At 39.3% G+C, this 17,018-nt stretch overlaps 1 protein-coding gene across 14 annotated transcripts in view; it reads left to right on the forward strand.

Annotated features, from left to right (window-relative positions):
- The window catches only part of Enox2 (ecto-NOX disulfide-thiol exchanger 2), a 344,879-nt gene that overhangs the window by 219,912 nt on the left and 107,949 nt on the right, over window positions 1-17,018 (forward strand). For 11 of the 14 annotated variants that reach the window (XM_087199818.1, XM_004860065.4, XM_021240586.2 and 8 more), the window contains one exon: window positions 8,478-8,612. In XM_087199818.1, the coding sequence (XP_087055944.1) occupies window positions 8,516-8,612 (97 nt within the window). In that variant the 5' untranslated portion in view covers window positions 8,478-8,515. The remainder of the gene's footprint in view (window positions 1-8,477; window positions 8,613-17,018) is intronic. The other 3 variants (XM_021240588.2, XM_087199814.1, XM_087199820.1) reach the window with 1 other exon arrangement.

The following is a 17,018-nucleotide window of genomic DNA, read 5'->3' on the forward strand; positions in this document are numbered from 1 at the left end:
GTATAACTAGGATACAAGCTGCTGGTAACATTTGCAAGAGGACAGAGAGAGAGAGGCTTCAGTGCATCATTCACAAATAATGATGCTTTATTAATTTTCAACCAAAATGAAAAGGGCCTCAAAATAACACCTGCAATGCATAATATATTGTTTCATGAGCAATAAATACCAAGTAGAAGATAAAACCCTGAGCCCTAGGCTCAATGAAGACCCAGATAATGATTTATTCTGCTGTTTCCTTTCCCTTAGCCAGAGAACATAATGTGCTGTGTTATTCATACTAGGACACCCAACCCTGCCCTTGTGCCATAATTGTTTCAACAAATGCTTTTTGAGTGCCTACTATATGCACAACATTGTATGATATGGCAGAAATGAGTTTTTCTCCTGTGTTCTGTGCAAGCATTTTCTGCATTTCCTTTCTTTGTCATGGTGGTTTTCTAGTTCTATTTCCAAAACCACTGTCTAAATAGCACCTCACCAGCTTTCCATAGCACCTGGATTCTCCACCACATGGGTATTTCTTTGGTGTGAAGCTTAGAAGTGACCATGCTAAAAACCTTAATAGATTACCGACCAGGGGTGGGGCTTATCAGATTAGTCTTAGTAGCACAGTACCATATGAGAATAAGGCATAAATTGTGTGCATGCATACTGGGATTGACTGTATATGTGGTGGATGGGAAGGGGTTGTGAAGAAGCCAGGGGTATAAGGCACTCTCAAATAAGAAGACATAAAACTTATTGTAGTAGAGAAAAGTCTCTCACCTCAGCACTACAGACATTTAGGGCATCATAACGGTTTCCTATAGGGGTCTGACCTATACATCATAGGATGCTTAGCAACATCCCTGGCCTTTATCCACTAGATATCAGTAGCAGTTCCCTGCCCACCATGTGTGACAACCAAAAATGTCTCCAGATATTGCCAAATAGCAATATCTACCTATTCAGAGGCAGCTTAACCAGAACCACTGCAACAGAGGACATGGAGACCACCCATCTATATAATGATGAGCTGTATACCTGTCTCAGCTCCAATATTCTGTAACTTTACAGGTCTGGCTTAAAATATCATAGGAGGTAAGAGCAGAAACTGTTTGGAGACAGGCTGCCTGAGTTTGCATCCCGGCTTAAGCTCACTTTATGGCCTCTGTCCCTGTTACCTCATTGGTAATATGGGGGAAATGAGAGGGCCTACTTCATAGGGTTGTGAATTTTAAATTAATGTACTAAAAGTGCCTAGAGCAATGTCTGGCACATAGTAACTATTAAGTAAATGTTAACTTTTCAATCGTATTATGATTACTATCATTAACACCATTATTCACCATTTATCTAAGTCCTGGTATGTCTCAGAGGTCTGATGCCTCACTCAGCTTTGGATTAGTATCTTCCTTCTGCAGAAATGACCAGAGAGCTAAGTCTACAGTTCAGGGCCACACAATGCAAAGAGATTTTAGATGACTATAAATCTATGCAATAGACAATGCAGGTAAGCCTCATTTTGTATAGTTGCTAAGTTCTTGCAGAGTTTACTCATTTAAAAGCACACTTACTGGCACCTACTTTGAGCTAGGCATAACAGAAGATACAAAAATAAATGATGTTTATATCCCTTGCCCTCAAGAAACTGACAGTTATAGCTACTATATGCACATTTATTTTAGTAAATTTAATTACCTTAAATTCTCAGTTGAAATTCCAGTTACTCTCTTCTTACATATGAAGAACTTCTCTGTACTGAAAATTATGTCTGCATCCCTAGTTTTATCTTTTTTGAAGTTTATATCTTTGTAATTCTGATTTTCTTAAATTATCACCATTTTCTCTTCCTCTATTTTGTCATTTAAAATTTTTGCATATCACTCAGCCCGCAAAGAAACCTCCCCCAAAGAGAGTATTATTAGTATTGTTAGTAGTATTCTGCTCTGAATAACTTGACACTTGCTTCTGGGAAGAGGACTATTTATGAAGGACTCTGCTATATGCACTTATATATTTCCTTATTCACTTTTAAAATAGTTTACTGAATATCTGTTTTATATCAGACATGGTGATTAGGCACTAGGAATAACAAAGAAGAAGAAGGGATTTATAGGCTAGAGACAAAGGCAGACAGGGAAAGAGGTGATAAAAATATAATGTAGTAAGGGCTATGATATCAGCGTGCCCAATGGGCTAGGAAAACACAGAACATAAAGGGACTCTTTAGAAGAGAATTTAATGTGATAGGTAAGACTATGAACATTGGCATCAGAGCTGCCTGAGTTCATAGCCTGCTCTACTACTAATTAACTATGTGATGTTGAGAGAAGCTGAGGCAGTCCCAGCACCCGGAAGGAAGCTCCCCTGCCACCATCCCAAGCTCCTAGGGCAGAGAAGCTGAGCCAGTCCCAGCACCCAGAAGGAAGCTCCCCTGCCACCATCCCAAGCTCCTAGGGCAGAGAAGGTGAGCCAGTCCCAGCACCCAGAAGGAAGCTCCCTGCCTCCATCCCAGGCTCCTAGGGCAGAAAAACTGAGCCGGTCCCAGCACCTGGAAGGAAGCTCCCCCACCGCCATCCCAAGCTCCTAGTGCAGAGAAGCTGAGCCGGTCCCAGCACCTGGAAGGAAGCTCCCCTGCCACCATCCCACACTCCTAGTGCAGAGAAGCTGAGTTGGTCCCAGTACCCAGAAGGAAGCTCCCCACCTCCATCCCAGGCTCCTAGGGCAGAGAAGCTGAGCCAGTTCCAGGACCCGGAAGGAAGCTCCCCCGCTGCCATCTCAGGCTCCTAGGGCAGAGAAGCTGAGCCGGTCCCAGCACCCGGAAGGAAGCTCCCCTGCCGCCTTCCCAAGCTCCTAGGGCAGAGAAGGTGAGCTAGTCCCAGCACCCGGAAGGAAGCTCCCCTGCCACCATCCCACACTCCTAGTGCAGAGAAGCTGAGCCAGTCCCAGCACCCAGAAGGAAGCTCCCCGCCTCCATCCCAGGCTCCTAGGGCAGAGAAGCTGAGCCGGTTCCAGGACCCGGAAGGAAGCTCCCCTGCCGCCATCCCAAGCTCCTAGGGCAGAGAAGGTGAGCCACGCTGGTGCCTGAAGCACCCCTCCCCCCCCCCCGTGGAAATGAGAAGACACATAAGCAAGCCTCAAAAACAGACTTCCGGATCACCTACAGCAACCCCAAAGGGAAATGAGATGAAACAATCTGATACTCAACCACCTGGACTCTCTGAACTAGCAACTATGTGATGTTGAGCTAATTACTTAAACTGTATATATAGAAAGATATAGAGATATCTCTATATATCTCTATAGATAGATAAGTAGAATTTGAGACTGGAATAAAGGCTGGAACCATTTCCCATCGTCATTTTAACTATTATCATGTTGTTATTACCATTTACTGAGTGCTCAGTTTGAGCCAGAAGCTGTGCTAATGTATTATCTACAGTATCTAATTTAGTCTTCATCAAGCATGTAAGGGAGGTACTTCAATTTTCCTAATTTTGTGGTCTGACATTTTATCAAACACAGTTCTTCAGTCATAACACATTACTATGTGTAATTATTTTTAATTATTCATTTGTATTGTAATATCTTTTCTGCACCAGACTGTACACTTCACAAGACCAATAACAAGTCCTGCCTATTCACAAATATCCCCAACATCTAGAATAGTGCCTGACATATAGAAAATATCCAATGAATGTACAGTAAATATGAAAGGAAGGCTAGAAGGCAGGCAAACAAGAAGAGAAGAAAGAGGATGAATGCATTAAAGTCACAATGTAGTGGAGCTAAACTCTAGTCCAGAGCCATCTGACTCCTAAACTAATGCCCTTGATCACTAGGCAGAATAGCTTCCTATCAGCTTTCAATAGATATTTGTTGACAAAATATTCTCCTCAACTTTGCACAATACTATGTAACAAAATTATAGTAAGCATAAAAACTGATGGATATAAATTTGGACATGAGAAAGAGAATTGTAGGAGAGTAAATTGTCAGAGTTTCTGCCTTAATAAAAGAATATAGTTGGATACATGGCATCAACATACTGCCCTTGTTTCATAGGAGATAAAGAAAACATTTGTAGTAACTCCCCAATGATTGTATACCAGAATGTGTGTATATATATAGTCTTCAATTTCAAATAACTGATAGTAATTGATTAATTAGTGGTTCATAAACAATACAAAAATAAACAGATAACACCAATTTGATTATGGCGTGATACCAAGTTCAAGTGGATAGACACGTCTAAATCTTTTCATGCTAATGCATTCTTATTCCAAAGTGCCATGTCTTTGATCCAGTTACCTAGAAGGCACTTATTCACAATTACTCTACAACCTTTGACCTCTTTTTTTTTTTTAATTTTTTTTTTTGGTACCAGGGATTGAACTTGGGTCCTTGCACTTGCAAGGCAAGCGACGGAACCACTGAGCTAAATCCCCGGCCCAACCTTTGACCTCTTAAGGAGTTGCCACACAGCAGAGTTAGAAACCAGCATGCCAAAACATGTTCTTCAGACTTAGGGAAGTTATTTTCAAGACCATTTGATACCCACTAGCAATTACTTTGTGAGTGTTCTCAGCTGCTACCAGTAATAGTAGGAGTTGTGGGAAAATGTGCAATCTCTTCCTCCAGTGATGTGGGACTAATCTGATAAAACGTTTACAACATTTTCTAGGTGTTCCTATCTATTATGGAAAATAAATCAGCTCAGGACTTAAAATTTCCTACTCTCGGTGATGGTTCTACACAGACATTTAGCACAGCATGTTTTGTTAGTGACCTGAAATGCAGATTGTTGCCAAACAGAGATGATCATTTGGGGATTTCTCTTTGAAAGTGAAATTTTATAAGCTTGCTTATATGTATAGTTGTGCTTAGATGGGAAAATTATAGCTAATGAGATTGAACTGAATTATTAGTTGGACATATCTGTTCCTGGTTGTAACTCTCAGCAGATTCCTACAGTTGTCCTACAGAATCAGTTTAATAATAATATCATCTCTTTTAAGACAATTTATCATTCTGAATAGATATACAAATAATCAGTGAATGCCATTGCATAGATTGTTCATTATGCACAACATCAACATAACTTGGTTTTTTTTGTCATTTACTCAAATATTTCTTAACTGTCTACATTATACAAGACACTGAATTAAGAAATAAGGGGACAAAGATGCCTTAAACCCAGTCCCTGACCTAAAGGTGCTACAAGATAGCAAAAGAGAGACTTGTACCCAATAGCTATAACTCAAGGCAGTCAGTTGTAAATGCTTAGTCATTCTTGCTTCCTGAAATGCTCTTCTAACTTAATCCTCCATTCACTATTTGGAAGAAAATTTTATTCCTCCTTACGGACTCATTTCAAATGATTCTTTCCCAGTGAAGCCTCCAGCATTCTTCATCTCCTCCACCCTCCCACCCCAAACACACACACCCAAACTCATTTTTGTAACTTTAATTACTCCTCTGTGTTCCTGTAGCCTTTTATTCATAGTTTTACTACAGTAATTATTACAATAATTTGTATTTGGTTGTTTATATTTCTGTGCCTCTCACAATATTGCAAGTTCTTCCAGAGCAATAAATGAGTTTTTTTTATCTCTGTATCCCTAGTCTCTAGCACAGAACCTGGTATATAATAAGACAAAAAGTTTAGACTAGAGGGAAGGAGTGAGAGAATAAACAAACATATAAAAATCAAATTTAAGATAAAATGTTATAAGAACACGTAGGAAGGAATAATTAATTCTAGTCAGATGGCTTCACAGCCAAGGTGGCATTTGAGATGACCCTTGAAAAATGAGTTGGATTTAACAGGTGGAGATAGGTGTTGGGGGAAAGGAAGGAGATTAGAAGGGTATTTAAAGCAGACCTTCTTCAGAATTAAGAACTGGATTGTGGCAAAATAATGTCATAAATTACACATGTTCCTTGTTCTGTACGTGTAAACAAGCCTTAGGACAACTCTACTGCTAACATTTTTTTCATTTTTTAAAATAAAATTTATCTTATTTTATCCCATCCCCCCCCCCAAGTCCCCTCCCTTTCCTATGTTCAAAAACTTTGTTCCCATTTTTTTCCTTCTATTTTCACTTTTTTCTTGTCCCTTCCTTCCTTCCTCCCTTCCTCCTCCCTTGTCCCTCTTCCCATTTGAACACTTACTAACATTTTTAAAGGCATTTGGAATTAATATACATTTCGAAAACAATACTGTGTTGTGCTCTTTTTTTTTCCAGTACTGGAAATTGAACTGAGGACCTTGTACTTGCCAGGCAGGCACTGCACCACTGAGCTACATCCCTAGCCCCTGTATTGTCCTCTTAAAAAAACATGACAATTTAGATCATTCTCCCCACTCTGCCTAAGTTAGTCAAAGTTTGGCTAGGTTGAGACATTGTAAATTCTCATTATTTGATCTCAGAATCTTGTTGAGAAGAATTCCTGGTTTTCTTATATTTTCGGGGACTATAGAGCTAATGAGTAGCCAAGCTGCTGCTGAAAGCAAATCATTTTGGCCTTGCCCCCCCCCCCAAACCTACCTGTTTCCTCTAGGAGCCATTCTCTAGCCTCCATGAAAAGCCTGGTGCAAACTTGGTAATAGTTAAAAGTCCCTTCCAGCTGTAACATTCCCACATTCCCTAAATGTTTGTCGCCCCTCTCTGGGGATTAGAAGTCTAGGTGGACCTAGTTATTACAATGTAAACACTTGACCCAAAGGATATTTGATACCTCGCGTCTGTTTTCTTGATATTTACAGGGAAGCTATTTCTAGCCTTAAGATATACGTTCATGAGAGAGCACAGAAAACTGAGTGTGAGGACTATAGTTTCCACAGATGAAGAAATCACCAGCTCTGAAATGTGACTTCTGACTGCAATAATGAACACTTAGGGCCATCAATTACTGTGTGTGTAGGGAGGGTGTATGTGTGCATGCATACACATGTGTGTATGTGTGTGTGTGCATGCATTCGTGCGTGCTGCATGCACGCATGCTTTGTCAGGGAGGAGGCAAAGGCTGCACAGAAGAATGACCAAAACTAACATTTCAGAAATAATTTCCTTGGACATTTGCATTTGCTTGTTCTGACCAATCAGTGACCAAAATAGCACATGTATAAATAACCTGGCGAAGGATCATCCTTGATGTTGCCAGGCTGAAAGGACGTGATGGACATTAGTGAGCTACTATTAGAACAGAGCTGCCTTCTGGGGTGTACCTGGCAGAGATACATAAGTAGGAAAAAGGCCATGGACAGTTTTGATATTACCCCCGTGGCTATGTGTAGACAAAGGAAAATATCCAAGTTTTGGCTTTTTATCCTCAGATGATTTCTGGCTCTATCTCTCCTACTTGTGCAGTAGATACATGCACTTGCATATATAACCCACTTCAGTGTCTTTGCTTATGTCCTCTCTGTTTCTAGGATGTTTTACCACCTCTTCTTTATTTAATAACTACCCATCACTTAAGGCATAGTCTATAGCAATCTGAACCATTCTTACAAATCCTATCTTCTCTGTGAAGTATTTTTTACCTGCTTAGGCCGTAGTAGCTCCTTATTCCCTAAATTTCAGTAATCTGGTCTATACCATTCAAGGATTTCGTTGTTTTCTAATTACTTAATTGGAGATAGTAAAGCCAATACTTACAAAAAAGTATTTCTCCTGAATTATCTTGGAGAATACACGCAGTCTTTTAAAACTTCTCACTTACTAAATAAAATATTCCCTATAATATATGATTGTTCTGAAAGTTAAAGGAAGATAATGCATGTCAAGTGCATTACTGGCATATGGTAAGTGTTCAATAATTGGTGGTAGTGATGGGTACAGGTGGCGATAGTAGTACTAATAATAATAATGATTACTATCATCATCAATCCCTTCAACTTAATTGTACAGTGTTTGAGGCAGGAGCAATGTCTCTTGTCTGCTCTTTTGCTAACCCCCCACCAAATACTCAGTTGGCTAGCTTTATGTCTGCTGATGGTTTGCTCAGCTTTTTGCAGTAGCACTGCCTCAAAGACATGCAATTGCATCAGGACTATAATTTTCATATTTTATTGCCAACTACAGAAGTCCTAGGCCTTTTTATTCTTCTTGGTTTGCATGCATGAGTAGTTTGGGTGGAAGCTGCTGAAGTAATCATATGCTAGTAGACTGAAAAGAATAGGAAACTTCTTAATTATCCCAAACTCCTGTGTTATGTATGCTTGGAAAAAACAGTGTGGGGAGGGGTGAGAGAAGGAAACACTTACAATAATATGCCATCTGGTAAATTGCTTTTAAATTTCATGACTTCCTGTCAGTTTGATCTATGTTGTTTTAATCCTTGTAAGAAAGCAGGCATTGTGGCCTTATCTACTACTTGTGCATCAGACCATTTCCATAAAGACTTTGCAAGAGTTTACACTGATAAGTAAACTAGATGCTAGAACCTTAAAACAACAAATTATTTGGCCTGTCATTTCTTTTCAGCAGATAATAGTAGAACTCTGAATGTAGATTCCACTGCAATGACGCTACCTATGTCTGATCCAACTGCGTGGGCCACAGCAATGAATAATCTTGGAATGGCACCGCTGGGAATTGCTGGACAACCAATTTTACCTGGTATGTTATTTTTAATCACCTTACAAGTGCTTCTTTTTATTGACCATGTGGCAATAGATATAACAGTATGACACAACTTATTTTGAAGTTGACATTTACCAGATTCTACCTAGAGTGTGTATTTTTGTAATAAGAGCTTTATAGGCTGAGTGGCCAGTAGTTACTAGTACACTCCTTATTGCACTTTGGGCAAGCTGGGGTGTATCTGATGCAGGATAGGGTCGCTGAACATTTAAACAGTTCATTGAACTAAAAGGCAACAGGATTTTGTCTAGTAATTACAAAGCCTGTCTAATTTTATTGATTTCTTAGAGGAGGCAAATAAACATGAATATGGAAAGAGAACTAACTTAGACACCTTCAAAATCTTAGATTCCTAAATAGGAAGGAAGGACATGGCAGGGACAGTAGCCCAAAGACTATTTTAACATTGAATAACTTTGTTTATAAATATATGCATAAACAAAATAAGAGAATGGACATGTTAGACTAACTTCATCTCCATTAAAGATAAAATCAGAAGAAAAAAATCACAACTGAAGAGTTTACACCTAAGCAGGCTTCTTGGACAGTCAGAGCTAATTAACCATTACAATGGTTTTGTAAAGACATTAAGGAATTGCCATCTTACAGAGTTTTTTTCAACAGCCTAAACATTAATCTCCTCAGATTAATTTGTGATCCTACTTGAAAACATAAGACCAGGCCAATCTAGAATCCTGTTATGCAAAAATATGCTTCCATAATCTGGGAATTGTTTAGAATTCCTCACATTCCAGAATGTGAGGCCCCAGCTTAGACCTACTGGATCAGAAGCCACATTTTCATAAGATCCCCCACGTGGTTCACAGGCACATTCATATTGATAAATAGATCAAGAGTAATACTACTTTGTTGTGCCACTTGTTTATAGAGTATTCCCACCCTCACCAAATAATTTTCATAATTCTAGCCCAGATTTTAAATCCTTATAGGTTAGATGGAGGTGAGGTAGATTGGACAACAACAATATTAATAATAAATTAAGACATGAACACCAAGAAACAAGCATAAAAGCAATCAAACATGAAGAAAAGAGTATGTGAATGAGAAATGAGGGGAGCCTAACTTCTGTATGTGGTAGAGGCAAAAAACTGTTACACCAAACTATAATGCATAGCATGGGCTGTATTTGGTGATATCGTATCCTCCGTTAGACTAACTGTGACCAAAATGGATAACCAGGAATTGTTCAAGGGCTAGAATGATTGGACCATGAATTCTCCTTAGGCTTTTAGTGTATAGCAGGGCCAATCAGGGGTCAGTTTATGTTAGTGCAGAGTAGCTAAGATCTCTGACGATGGATTCATTCTGCCTGGCTTCCAAGCTTGTTTCTTTCATTAATTTCCCCATGCATAAAATTGGACTAATTTCTAGTTGTGAGAATTAAATCATGCTTAGTATAATGCCTGGCTTTCAGTAGGTGCTTTAAAATATTTAAAGTTATTAATATCTGTCTCATAGAAGCTTCAAAAAGAAGTAATGTGTTTTTATTTGTTCTTTATTATCATCATTATAATAGAATTTAAACTGAACTATTACATATTATTTTATAGCTCTAGATGGTACAGTTCTGATGCACAGTGGCTTATAGTTGAAGGTGACTAGATAATCTGATTGGGCCTAAATATTCCCAGGTTATGGCAGTCCAGATCACATGGGCAAATACCCCAGGAAAAATCTCAAGGCCACATCTGCTCTGAGGCTAAGGGGACAAAATGTTTTTTTGTTGGTGGTGGTGGTGGTGGTGGCTTTTTTGCATTTTATTTATTTATTTTTTTTATTTCTTTTCTTAAATTCTTTTATTGGTACATTTTAGGTATACAATACATTTACATTTATCTTTGGGTGCTTGTACCTGTACATGATGTATCTTGGTTCTTATTTTTTCCCCATTACCTGTGCGCCCTTCACCCCTAAACCCTTCCCTATTTACATACTTCGTTTCCATTTTTGTTTTTTTTTTTTCTCATAATTTTTCCTTTCCATTCTTTCCTTTCCCCTTCGCCTCCCACCACCTCTACACCTTTGGACCTTTTCCAATTTCAAAGTATCATTTATTAGTTATTAATCCTTTTAGTCCTTATTAACACTCTCAGTTTCTCACACTAGAGAAACTATTCAGTATTTACACATGTGTCTTATTTATTTCACTTAAGAGTATGGCCTCAATATGCATCCATTTAGCTATAAATGACTCTAGTTTCTCGTTCTTTATGGCTGAGGAGTACTCCATTTTATAAAAATACCACATCTTCTTTATCCAGTCTCCAGTGGATGGGCACTTGGGCTGTTTCCAAGCTTTAGCTATTACAAACTGTGCCGCAATAAACATGGGTACAACACATATATCTCTGTGGTATGATTCTTTTAATTCTTTTGGGAAAATACCCAGCAGGGAAATAGCTGGGTCAAATGGGACCTCCAGCCCTAGTTCTTTGAGGTATCTCCACACTGATTTCCACAGTGGATGCACCAGTCTGCACTCTCACCAACAATGGAGAAGGGTTCCTTTCTCTCCACACCACCGCCAGCATTTGTTATTGGTTGATTTCTTGATAGCAGCCATTCTTTCTGGGGTGAGGTGGAATCTCAGTGTTGGTTTCATCTGCATCTCTCGAATGACCAGTGACGTTGAACATTTTTTCATATATTTATTTGCTGCTTTTACTTCTTTGTCTGAGAAATGTCTGTTCATTTCAGATGCCCATTTTTGAACTGGGTCTTTGAACTTGGGGGGTCTGATTTTTTTTCAGTTCTTTATATATTCTAGATAGTAGCCCTTTGTCTGAGTTACAGCTGCTAAAAATTTTTCCCCACATTGTAGGTTGTCTCTTAGCTCTGTTGGTGGTTTCTCTTGCAGTGCAAAAGCTTTTCAATAAGATGAAATCCCAGTTGTTGATTCTTTCTGCTAGTTGCTGTGCTATTGAGGTTTTGTTCATAATGTCTTTTCCTATGCCAATATCTTCAAGAGTTCTACCTAATTTATCTTCCAGCAACTTTAGTGTTTCTGTCTTAATATTTAGATCTTTAATCCAGTTAGATCTCAGTTTAGTGCATGGTGATAGACATGGGTCGAGTTTTAATCTCTGACAAGTTGAAATCCAGTTTTTCCAACACCATTTATTAAATAGGCTATCTTTCCTCCAATGAGGGTGGTTGGCTCCTTTGTCAAAGATCAGGTGGCTGAGTATGTCTGAAGTTGTTTTTGCATCTTCTAATCTATTCCACTGATTCTCTGGTCTGTTTCTTTGCCAGTACCATGCTGTTTTTATCACAGTAGCTTTGTAGTATAGCTTCAAGTTGGGTATTGTGATACCCATGCCTCTGTTGCCCAGAATTGCTTTTGCTATTCTAGGTCTCTTCTGGTTCCAAATGAATTTTTGGATTGTTTTCTCTAGCTCTGTGAAGTATATTGTTGGAATTTCAATTGGCATTGCATTAAATCTATATAGCAGTTTTGGAAGTATGGCCATTTTCACTATACTGATTCTTCCTACCCAGGAACAAGGGATGTCTTTCCATTTTCTTATATCCTCCTCGATCTCCTTTTTCAGTGTGCTGTAGTTTTCAGCATAGAGGTCTTTGGCTTCCTTTGTTAGATTGATTCCTAGATATTTCATTTTTTTGGATGCTATTGTAAAAGGAATTGTTTCCCGAATTTCTCTCTCAGTGAGTCTGTTATTTGTGTATAAGAAGGCTATTGTTTTTAAGTATTGACCTTATATCCAGCTACTCTACTGAATCTGTCAAGTAAGTCCAGAAGTCTTTCGGTAGAGTTTTTTGGGTCTTCTGTGTAAAGTATCATTCATCAGCAAATAATGACAGTTTCACTTCTTCCTTTCCTATCTTTATTCCTTTTATTTCTTTCTCTTTTCTTATTGCTGTGGCTAATGTTTCCAGAACAATATTGAACAGGAGTGGTGATAGTGGGCATCCTTGTCTTGTTCCTGACTTTAGCGTGAAAGGTTTTTTTTAGCGTGAAAGTTTTTGACCATTTAGTATGATGTTGACTGTTGGTTTTTCATAGATAGCCTTAATCAGGTTAAGATAAAGACCTTCTATTCCAATTTTCTATAGGGTTTTTATCATAAGTGGGTGTTGGATTTTGTCGAATGCCTTTTCTGCATCTATTGAGATGATCATATGGTTTTTGTCCTTGACTCTGTTAATATGGTGTATTACATTTATTGATTTGCATATGTTGAACCATCCTTGCATCCCTGGGATAAATCTGACTTGGTCAGGGTGTGTGATCTTCTTGATGACCCTCTGTATTCTGTTTGCCAGTATCTTGTTGAGGATTTTTGCATCTATATTCATTAGGGAGATTGGCCTGTAGTTCTGTTTTTGGGTTGGGTCTTTCCCTGGTTTTGGAATCAAAGTCACACTTGCTTCCAGGAATGAGTTTGGAAGCCTTGCTTCCCTTTCAATTTCCTTGATGTGTTTAAAGAGTAATGGCATTAGTTCTTCTGTAAATGTCTTGTAGAATTCAGCAGTGAAGCCTTCAGGACCTGGGCTTTTCTTTGTTGGTAAATTTTTTATTACATTTTCAATTTCACTCATTGTAATTGGGGTGTTTAGAATTTCTATATCTTCTTCATTTAACTTTGGCAATTTGTATTTATCTAGGAATCTGCCCATTTCTTCTGTGTTTTCCATTTTATTAGAGTACAGGTTCTCGAAGTAGGTATTGATGATCCTCTGGATTTCTGCTGGTCCTGTTGTGACACCTTAGCCCAACTCATACAATCAGCAACACCATAGCATCAAACACCTCTTAAAGAATGACAATTTGCGGTAGTTATTAATCTATCACCTTTAAAAAATAAAGGGCCTCCTTCAAGGTGTGTCTCTGCTGTCACAATATACAAGGTGGGCAGCAGTATGCAGTTATAAGTCAATGAGTCTCAGTAAGCTAGTCTCAGACCCGTGAGATTCAGGCAGATTTCTGGTTGCAAGTCCCAAGCTGAGCTCCCTGTCCTCCTGCAGGGTTGCACTCTGCAAGTTTCTACCGCAGATTTCAACTGCTTTTCTCCTGAAGAAAGTCCAGTTTCTGAATGGAGCTGATAATCCCTCCAATTTACCAATCACGGTGGTCTGGTGTACCTTTATTGCAGAGATTCCCTTCACTTTTCCAGTGGGCTTGTTTTCATCAGGGAGCCTGAGACAGGCACTCTCTCTGTTGTTCACTTCTGGAGCTCAGGACAATGGCTTTTGTCTTCCTGTGCCTCTGCAGTGTGTAACCAAGTAGCTGCACAACCAAAAGCCCAGAGGCTGGGGCGGGGGGGGGGCGGGTATTGTTGGAGGTGCCTGCAGGGCCCAGTCATCAGCTGGTAGGCCTGCCCGGGGGAGTCCTCCTCACCCTGTCCTGGTGGCTGGTGGAAAGCTGGTGGAGCAAGCCAGAGCAAGCAGGTCCCGGTCAGCCTGCAACCACTTGGCCCCACTTGGCCCTGCCGGCTCTGTTCGGCCCCAGGGGACAAAATGTCAACTGATGTCAGCTTATTTGTAAATGACCACATCTAAGCACAGATCTGTGTGCACAAATTAATTTTCAGTACTTATTCATTCATCTATAATATGAAACAGAAAAGGCCTAGCACTGAAAGCAAAGATTCCTCCAAGCAGTCATCACAGGCTTAAAGTTAGAGCTGGGGTTGATAATATGGCTAGCAAATTGGATTCTTAGTTTGCTCAGAGGGCTAGCACTACAGAGATAGTACTTTGTTTAGTGCTTAACAACAGCCCTTGGAGTCACATTACTTGGATTTGAGTCCTTGCCTGTTGCTTGTTAGCTGTATGATCTTAAACAAGTTATTTGATTTCTCTGTACCTCAGTTTGCTTATCTGTAAAATGGGGATAATTATATTGTGTACCTCAAAACTTGCTGTGAAGATTAAATAATATATTTAGCACAATGTTTGGCATATAATAATCACTCAAATGTTCAATGTCATAATTATTACTATTATTACTATTAATAGTACTATAAACTCATAATTATTACTATTATTACTATTAATAGTACTATAAACTCACTGAGGTAAGGGAAGTAATAACATTTTTCTTTGAAATGGCTGCTAAACTTTCACTTAAATTGAAAGTAGTTGAATGCTATGTGGAAGCTAATCAGAAATTTGAAATCTCAAGAGTGGTTTTAATTTCTGTGTACATCCCACTGTCCCTACATTTTGTTTCCTTAATAGCTGTAAAGAAATGACAGGTTGGCTTCTCAGAGTCTCCTTCAACCTTGTGATTCAGTGACCCTGATTACCTCTATGCTCCAAGGAAAGTTGCTTGACTCTTTGAAAACTTAGGAAACCTAATATTGAGTCTAGTGGTTCCCCTCTTGTCTTAAAGCACATGGGCAATACCATCAGTCTATGATATTCATTGTAAAACTATGTATACAGTCACTTGCATATACTGATTTTCTCCTGGATGTAAAATTCTTTATCACTGAGAGTAGAACATCGGTTCTGGTTCAGACTGCTTAGGTTCAAATCCCTATCTGCCACTAACTAGCTGTGACTTTTGGAAAGTCACTTAACCCCTCTCTTTCTGGAGCTGATAATACCACCTATGAGAATTAATGAGTTAATACATGTAAAGTCTTAGAAAGATGCATGGCTTGCAGTAATCCCTCAGTTAACTCAGCTATGATTATTATTATACTTTCCAGTTCACATATGGTATATGGCTCACAAAAAAGTTGAATTATGGATCATTTGTGCCCTTGATAGCAGTGAAGGGTAATGAACGTGACAGTGAAATTCTTCCCAGGTGAAACACTGCACTGTGGCAGGTGAAGAGAACAGTATGCATCTGACAGTGCTCATGATTGTTCCTTGTACATCTAGTGGGAAGCCCCACCAAAGTGGAAGATTAGCACCACACTCGACTGCTGCCTGCCCTTCTACTTGTCAAAGTCTGGAGAATGGGCTGCCTCAAGCCATAAGATTCCTTAAAATAAAAAAAGTGTAGCAAAAAACTCTCATGGAACCCTTCGTTGGAGTCACCTGTTGATGGCTCAGTAATTCAGCTACTTTTCTTCCTCCTCTGGGTAATTTCCTACTGAGCCAGAAGAAGGGTCTTTGTCCTGTCTCATCTGGCCTGTGTGACAATAGAAAAGGCTTTGACGTTGATGAAAAATAAAGGACACATTAGTCTTCTTGACTTCCCCAGAGAGCTCAAATCTATACCATCATGGATGCTGAGTCTCTTGGACACACACTTGTCAGGAAGGCAGTGCCTGGTGTAATTATTATATTTGTTGAGTAGAGAGCAGAGACAGGCCATCTCTAGGGTTTGGTGCAGAGCTGCATTTCATCTATCATGATGTCTTGTGGAACTGCTATTCCACAAAGTTAATAAATAGTGATAACAGATCAGGAGGTTCCCCTCTTGCAGCTATCTTTTCTGCCATAGTGTTTGCTTTGTCAAACTGCTCAAATAAGACTAATGTTAGTTTTCACATGAATAGAAGCATGCAAAGCAAGGCCTCTGGTTAAAGAGAATTGTTCTGCCCCGGTCATCCCAGATGAAACTAAAAATGAACCCACTAAGGGATACTTGTCGAATTACTACTTGCTGCTTCCTTTATTTATCCCTCAATTAAAAATTCATCAACAGCTAAGTGTGGAGCCTGTGAAGTCTCAAAGGGGAAGAGTCCCTCAGGATGATGTGTCCACTGTAGTGATTCCACCCTAATGAGAGATAGTGGCAAAATGTGGACTCAGAACCTTATTCCCAGAGCAGGCCCCTGCCCATCTATGAGCATTGACATTCTTAAGGAGACAGCTCTTACTGAACCCAGAAGGCCAACTCTGATGAGAACAGAAAGAAAGAATGAGGTTATATGTCTCATGACAGGCCAATTTTTCTGCAAGCTCTTTGAGGAGCCCTGGACTTGGGACTGTATTATTTCAAACATCTTCCACAAATACAAGTTCTTTTCAGTGGCAAATAAGGTAAGGTCCTAAGAAAGAATACTGTTCATCATCATGGTGAACACTTAACTAAGAGCCAACAATATATAAAATATGATATCAAACAGAATTATTGTTTCTCCAAAGCAAGTTACTCTCAAAACTCCCCATGCAGTATGTCTGCACCAGAGATACTCAGCTAGGTTCCAAGACATCATGCATGCCCCCACACTTACATAGCCAGATTAATGGGGCAGTAAACATCAGGTATTCATCAGGTATTGAGTCATGTCTCCCAAGGACTACTATGCAAAAATAAATCCTGAACCACTCATTGTCATAGTGTGTCTAAAGAAATGCTGTGGAGCTAGTTTGATGTGGAAATATTTTAAGCTACTTAAAGCCTTCAGAAAAGTACAAGAAGTTTGCTGGACATAG

This window comes from Heterocephalus glaber, unplaced genomic scaffold (genome assembly GCF_053883595.1).
Source record: "Heterocephalus glaber isolate CG9 unplaced genomic scaffold, H.glaber_assembly_v1.0 deba00001729, whole genome shotgun sequence".
NCBI classification, from domain to species: Eukaryota; Metazoa; Chordata; class Mammalia; order Rodentia; family Bathyergidae; genus Heterocephalus; species Heterocephalus glaber.